At 41.3% G+C, this 7,806-nt stretch overlaps 1 protein-coding gene across 3 annotated transcripts; it reads right to left on the reverse strand.

Annotated features, from left to right (window-relative positions):
* Window positions 1-88: 88 nt before the first annotated feature.
* On the reverse strand, window positions 89-1,811 carry LOC113937159 (prolyl-tRNA synthetase associated domain-containing protein 1). 3 transcript variants are annotated; one of them, XM_027620951.1, is made up of 2 exons: window positions 1,660-1,811; window positions 89-609 (listed from the first exon to the last, which is right to left on the reverse strand). In XM_027620951.1, the coding sequence occupies exons 1-2, from the start codon at window positions 1,741-1,743 to the stop codon at window positions 175-177; spliced, it is 519 nt and encodes a 172-aa protein (XP_027476752.1). In that variant the 5' UTR covers window positions 1,744-1,811; the 3' UTR covers window positions 89-174. The 3 variants fall into 3 exon arrangements, 1 of the variants encoding a protein (XP_027476752.1); XR_003524520.1 differs by having other exon boundaries at window positions 471-609; window positions 1,550-1,801; XR_003524519.1 differs by having other exon boundaries at window positions 472-609; window positions 1,568-1,809.
* Between the last annotated feature and the right edge of the window lie 5,995 nt (window positions 1,812-7,806).

A 7,806-nucleotide genomic window follows, 5' to 3' on the forward strand; every position in this document is an offset into this window, starting at 1 on the left:
AAATAAATAATTAAAAAAAAAAAACCCAGCTCCTTTTAGATGAAACGTTCCTCCTAGAATGATTTAATCACCAAACCAAGGTGCTAAATATTCTTACCACTTTTAATGCTTTTTATAAATTACAAATAAGAAAAACAGCTTTCAGAAATAAATGTATTCTAAGTATCAGCCCAATTAGTTGTTTTTATCAAAATTAAGTATTATGGGATCATGTCCAGTCTTCTTCACAAATGTGAGAAAGTCTTCAGGGCTCAATCCCATGGTTGCAGCATTGGTCATTGGATGAAAGTACACCTTTTCATGCCCACCTTCCAAAAAAGCTGAATCCAGAACAAATTTCACATCTCCATCATCACAGAAGAGAGCCAAAGGTGTGGCACAGCCTTGGCCAACTTTTAGTTTTTCTAGCATGGCTGTTTCATCAGCAAACCGAAGATTTCCACTCCCAACACCTAACTGCTTGGCAAGATCATTTAAATTAATTTGTCTATCATGAAGAACTGTCACCAGCCAATAGCCTTTTTTCTTCTTGTCTTTAAGAAATAAGTTCTTACTATGTGCGCCTTTCAAATGTTGGATATGAGGCATCATTTCTTCAACTGTAAACACCTGTAAAATATCACATGAAAACTTCAAAAAATATGCATGTACGCATACTCTGCTTGCTGGGTGAACGTTAGGGAGTACTCAATGCCCAGATGTCATTGGTAGGGACCCATTCCCAGCCCATTACGAAATAATACACCTTGCCGTTTCAATCCCTCATCTCGAGACCTCTTAGGCCAGTTCTCTTTTCCAATGTGCTGGCCAAGCACTCCTCCTAAAGTGTTTTTTGTTTTTTTCTTTAAACTTTTGGTACTGAAAATCTACAGCAGCCCAGATTCCTAATCCTTAGCATTCCATTACATCCAGACCACGTGACAGCCTCCACTTTACAAATATATAACCACAATGAGAGTGAGATCACGGGCAAGGAACGAGACCCGGACTAGTAACATCAGAAGAGCTGGCAATATGCACAGGTAAAGAAGGGGGAGAGTTAGGTTTACTATATAGGAGGGAAGAAGGTCAGAGAAAATGATCCAGTTTTGATGTTAAATTTGTAAAGTTGAAGATTTTTAACGTATTTGTCTACCCTTTGAAGAGCACCATATTTGGCTATTACCATTAACTGTTACTCAAGCTATGTTACTATGCCTCTGCACCATTCAAGTTAACACTGGTTCCGTGAAATGTTTGCAAATCCTCACATCAATACATGAAATCATGTTCATACCAAACTCTCTAAGCTTGGTGTTCTGCTATATGCATGATGCCTGATACATCGTTGATACTACAGAGACAGTTTACTGCCTGGTAGGTTATCTACACCATAAAGACACACTGACCCAACTTTTACATGCAGAAGTTCTCAAAATGAAATGTGACCAAATCGCTCCAAGAGGAAAACCCTGTTTTCTCACAATAACATCAAAGTCCCGAAAGGCCTTTGATGTTTCTGTCGGGCCCCTTTTGTGCTCTGGAACCTGGGAAATGTCCTAGAACGTACGTTTCTGCGGCACCTTACCGCTGGGGTATCTGGTCTTCACGGCCCCGCCCGAGAGACGCCGCAGCGGAGCCCACCTCTCCCGCAGGGCTGTCCCGGCAGAAGCGCCTCACCTCCGGGTGCTCCACGACCTCCGTATGGATGGCTAGGGCGCCGAGCCGCTGCTCCAGCGCTGCCCGCAATTCCGCGCCCGCCATGCTGCCGTCGTAGCCAGAGGAGAGCGACTGGGCGGAGAAGCGGTGAAATGGGCGTGGCTTCCCGCGTGACTGGCCGACTGGAGGCTAGGGCGGAAGTACCCGGAAGACCAGGGGGCCCCGGAAGTCCAGTGCGGCACCTTCCGGAGGCGGGCCTTTGCAGTCGCGCGTGCTCTTCCCTCTCGTCCCCGACCCCCTCCGCCTCTCTGGAAGTCGTCTGCAGAGACCTGGCTCGAAGACCCGAAGGCGTTCCTTATCCCGCGTTCTACAGTAGGAAGACACGTGGTTTTTCATAGCCTTCTCTAATCCCGCTTCAGGTTCCCTAGGCTCAGCATAACTTCCATTTAAACCAGAATCAGAGTCACCTAACGAAGTTAAGCGTAGGGAGTGTGGGAGAAGGTCATGGAGAGGATGTGACCACGGGCAAGACCCTTTCCCCTGACCTTGAAAAGTACCTTCTGCCCACTGATCCTGTACGGGGAGCCACTTGAAGGACATTGCCTTGACTGAGTAATGTGTTACTGAAACCAACGGGACAGTTTTGTGCCTTAAATCCCCTTAAGGCCTCTGCATAAACTCAAAAGATTCTAGCAGGTGGGTGCAGAGATGGCTGTTTTGTGGCTGCCCGAGACAAGCCTTCTGTTAAGTTCTGTTGCTTATTAAACTTGCCACTAGTCATTATAGAGTGGTCTGCCTCTTCCAGTCTCTCCTTGCCTTTACCTTGCTTAGGAAGCGGGGCAGTTAAAGATTTTACCTGAGGAACTTAAGAGGTTTTTGAATCAACAGGGAGAGAGGAGGGTGCCAAAATGCTTACTCTTTTACGACTTTTCAACTTTTAATTTATAAATTACAATTTCATTTGACCTTTCCTGAAAGTTATCTTTTGTTACTATTCATGAACAAGTAATTCGTGGTGGCAACCACAACTCAACTTTTTTGGAGGCAGTTTGCCTTCCTCATGGTGGGGGTTTTCCATTGTCCTGTGAAACCCTCAGTCAGCACTTTTTTTCACTAGGTTTCTTTCTAAAAATGAAATTAGAAAGCATTAGAATAGGAAAGATCACCCATTTGAAGGTATGGCACATCCCAAATAATTGTACTTAAATATTTGAAGATGTTCAGGAAAACCCAAATCCAGTGATGGTGAACTGAGAGTGATTAGGGGAAAGAAGAATTGGAATCTGATTGTAACCAAGAAAGGTGAGTATGTCCAAAAGTAGGAAACTAACCCAGGGTAGGATCTCCATGACAGCTACAAAAGAGGAATTCAAAGAGCCAAAATTGGCCGTGGCATCCCCCATATTGTCTAGGCAGTTGAGTTTTCTGACCTAGAAGTCTCTTTGGAAATGAGCTGCCATCTATCAGTTATTCAAACTATGAATTCTCCCGCCCAGCACACCACACACATGCACACCCCTATAGCTAATCCATCACAGTTCAGTTTCTCAAATCATTCCACTTCTCACCACCTCCATCACCCCAGTCCAAACTACTATCATTTCCCCACTTGGCTGACATTAATGTTCTCTTAATTTTAGTCCACCTGTGGTGGAATGACCCAAGTATCCTGCTCCAAGCAAGTCTTAGAACCAAAGATATTTATTATAAAATGGAACTACATCTGTCTATGATAAAAGAACTTCATATCGCTGTTTAAAAACTATCCTAGCCCAGAATTAATGCAATATTTGTCAACATTGTATTAAATACAAAAGAAATGCTATCTAACCCTGGCATAGTCCTTTGTCTTCAAGGCGAACACAATCTCAAACTTACACTGGAAACAACAACATGAAACATGAAATTCAAAGTGATCAGCATGAGCTTGAGGAACTAGATATTTAGTTGCAGAACTTGAATTTTAAAATAGAAACCTCACAATTCTAGGAGAGGAATAGCATCTGATAAATAGTTTACTGAATTATTTTACAATAGGAAAAGACAATAAAGTTTTGTGGCATTTATACAAGAATGTGTTGAGGGAAAGAATCTTGTTATCATTAGGAAGAGTACGGATATTGGGCAGAAAAGGACAGAATCTGGGAAAAAAGAGCTGGAAAATGGAGTTATGCTAGGATCCATGAAACCAGGGACCCTCATCTAAGTCTTCTCAAAGTAAAAGAAACAGTGACAACTGTAGCCTACCTAGCAAAGGAAATATAAAGGCCAGAATATTTATCATCACCATGGGGATTGGGCATCATGGCATTTGTTAGATAAAGAATGTTGGAAATTCCTGTTATTGAGTGAAACGGCAATTCCAGAACAGGTAAATTGAAAGCCATCCTAGGAAGCTGTACATACCCCAAATAAGTGAAACAATAGGGAAAAGTGCTTGCTGCAATCTATGTCTCTTCAGCATATCTTTTTGAACATCTCTATGTGCCATGCTTTCTGCCCTCAAAGATGTTAAAATCTAGCAGAGAAGACTGAAACGTTCACAGAATAAACCCAAGAAAATGTGACTAGTGGCATGATGTGGATGCTTTAGGAGCCCAGAGAAAGGGCGCTTAAGACTGGGTTGGTGCATCAAGGAAAGCATTAGGGGAAGATGGCACCAGTTTGAAGAATAAGTAGGACTCTGCCAGGAAAAAAAAAAAAAAGTGCTTCAGCTGAGGAAACCCCAGGAGATGAGAGTTGGTAGTGAAAAAGCACGGTATGTCCCAGGGCAGTATGATTTGGTGTGACAGTAGAGCAGAATGAGAGGCCTGTCAGCAGAAGACAAGGCTAGAAGTAGGCACAAAGAATTGTACCTGCTACACTAAGGAACGAGGAATGTCCCACCATCAAGGGCCATGTTAAATAAGGTGACATCTTCCTAGGGAATTCTGTATTCTCAATCATGATCTCAATATTTGAAAATCTAGGAAAACACAATTCAGTAAATGGAGAAAACCAATTATAGGAGAGGGTAGACAACACGGCCCCAATTTTGCTTCAAAATATACATAGCTGTATAACAGTAACTCAAAAAACTAATTAATATTTGCATCTTTCCCTAATCCTACTCCACAAAAATTGGCTTCTAAAGGCCTATGGAAGAGGATTTTTCCCACGTCAGAAGAAGATGGAGGTTGGTTCCTAGAATAAGAGAGGAGAAAGCAGCTGGATCTAGGAGGAAATTTAAGTTTCGTCAGAGAAAAGAAGGTGAGGACTGGAGTGGGAAGGATGAGAGGATAGAGAAGAGTCCCTTTCTTGGCACTTTGTCCCTCCAGTGGGTAGCAAGATGGGAACCTGCTGTCAGTGGAAGGCAGTCTACCTGGGGCATCGCTGCCTAGGCAGATGAGACACAAGTACATCTGAGCATCATTGCTCAATGAGGAGCCATGACAAAAAAGGCAATAACCCCACAGTCCAGTTCCCTGGCTCCTGCCAAGTCTTAGGTTCCTGGATGATTCCGTGGGGAAGGGAGGAAATCTTAGTGATAGCCTCAGGTTTAACGTTCCTTGCAGCTCCAACATGTGGGGACATGGGCCATATTATATTCAACTCAAAATATGATTGAAGATCAGTTATGGGCTAAAGGGAAAGTGGTAAGCAAAACCACACAGAGACCCTGTCCTTGTGCAGCACACAGTATATTGCAGGAGACAGATATTAATTAGTCAAATAATCACAGAAACAAATGTTAAATTGCATGGGTAGCAAGTGCTAAGAAGGACACATATGCAATGCTAGGAAAGTCCATAATAGAATCTCACCTCGTCTGGGGGAAGGAGTGGGTCAAGGAAGGCCTCTCTGAGGAAGTGAAGCAAACTGAAATCTGAAAGATGAGTAGGAATGAAGAGGGCAGAGAGAGGAGAGAAGAGTGAACCAGGCAGAGGAAACAGTGTGACACTGTGTGCAAGGGTGGGAGGAAGCAAATCAAGGAAGAGGCATTGAAAGACGGTCAGCGTGATTGGCATCCAACAAGCAAGGGGAGGGGAGTGGGGTCATGGCTCCAGTTCCCACACACTAGAGCTGGGAACTAAAATTCTCACCTGCTAAAAATACATTTCTTAAAGTGGTTATCTCTGCGGATGCTTGGGTGGCTCAGTCGTTAAGCGTCTGCCTTCCGCTCAGATCATGATCCCAAGGTCCTGGGATGAAATCCCACATCAGGCTCCTTGCTCAGTGGAGAGCTTGCTTCTCCCTCTGCCTGCCACTCTCCCTGCTTGTGTGCTCTCTCTCTCTGACAAATAAGTAAATAAAATCTTAAAAAAAAAAAAAAGTAAAGTGGTTATCTCTGGCTAATGGAACTATGGTATTGTAAAAAAATTTTATTTGTATTTTCTATCTTCTGAAAATTTCTATGTTTCTATGTATTTTTATAATGGAGGGAATCAATAAGTTACTAAAAATAAAAAAATATAAACCATGTCTCCACAAGTAAGATCACGTGAGAGTATTTTTAACAAAGACTTCAAAAGAAAAGAAAGTTAAAATGTAAAAAAAATTAATAAGTGGGCAGACTGAATTTAATTACCTCCTAATTAAAATATGAAATAGGTGAAAACATTCAGTTTTCTTGCCTGGAGAAATATTGGTTTCATACAACATAAAATGCGTGGAGTAGATGATAGTTGATTAAGCAGAGAAGTAGCATGTTTCCCTTTTGTTCCCTTTAAACACTCATTTAAAATTGGATGGGTCTAAGGAAGCTTTGTTTTAAAACTCAGAGGACTCTCAGTTCCGTTAAAAATTATCCAAAACCTGGAAATAGTGAAGGGATTACTGCTTGCCCTTCCAGTGTCCTGCTGGGATTTGTTTAGCACACCTTCCTGGGGATTCCCTGAGTCTCTAGGAATGGCCAGCTTTTTTGACTTGGTATCTTTTTATTATTTATTTAAATTATTTATTTGAATATTTAATTATTTAAAATAATGTACTAATTATTTAAAATATAGTTACATTATTTTTTAGTGTACAGGTATTATACAACTCTGTAAGGGTAGATCTTAATGTGTGGAAAACTGATAGTAATATAAATGAGTTTTGTCCCATCGAAAAGGTAAACCCAAAAGTTACAGCTTTATCGTGCTGTAAGATATTAACCAATTTCGTATCTATATTAGTAATCTTGTTCAAGCATTCATTCTTTCAGCCACTGTAAAAACTTGGCACTCCTCAATTCTCTTTGAACTAGGCTTACCATCTTGTTCTCTTGTTAATGAGTGAAATACATCTTTAGACACATGATCGCTTCATATTTAACATTTTTAAACTCTTCAAAAATAAAAACTCTAAGAATTTAACCTTCTTAATTTTGTAATGAAGATACTGATCACCAGATAAGTTAAGTGTCTTATTCAAAGTCTTCGTACTCACTGGGAAAGAGATAGGACAAGAATGTAGGAATAAGAAGTGTAGGTTGGTAAGGGGGTACAAACGTTCTAAGATGAGCAAGGTCTGAGGACCTAATGTGTAACAATGTGGTTCTAGTTTATAATGCTGTATTGTATAACTGAAATTTGCTAAGAGAGTGGAACTTAAAAGTTCCCAACAAAAATTAAATAAGTATAAGTAAATTTGTGAGGTGATGGATCTGTTAATTAACTCAATGGAAGGGGAATACTTTCACAATGTGTATGTATACCAAATCATCACATTGTACACTTTAAATATCTTACAGTTTTGTCAGTTATACCTCAGTGGAAAGAATGAAATTAAAGACTTTACAGCAAAAAGACATTTTTAAAGAGATGTGATTGTGTATGAAGAAATCAGTGAAGTTGAGGAGACTCAAGAGGAAACCCATAGAAAGCTTTGTGTAATTTGGTTGCTAGTGATAAAGAGAGAACTGTCTCGTTGATGAAAAGTCATTGTGGATATCTTTTTTTTTTAAGATTGTATTTATTTATTTGCCAGAGAGAGCGCGCAAGAGGGCGAGAGAGAGCACAAGCAGGTGGAGCAGCAGGCAGAGGGAGAGGGAGAAGCAGGCTCCCCACTGAGGAAGGAGCCCAACGCAGGGCTCAATCCCAGGACCCGGGGATCATGACTCGAGCCAAAGGCAGCTGCCCAACCAACTGAGCCACCCAGGCGTCCCCCACAGCAGATATCTTTAATGAGTATTCGTTTGGCTCATAT

The sequence above is a fragment of the Zalophus californianus genome, chromosome 8 (genome assembly GCF_009762305.2).
Source record: "Zalophus californianus isolate mZalCal1 chromosome 8, mZalCal1.pri.v2, whole genome shotgun sequence".
In the NCBI taxonomy this organism is placed as follows: Eukaryota; Metazoa; Chordata; class Mammalia; order Carnivora; family Otariidae; genus Zalophus; species Zalophus californianus.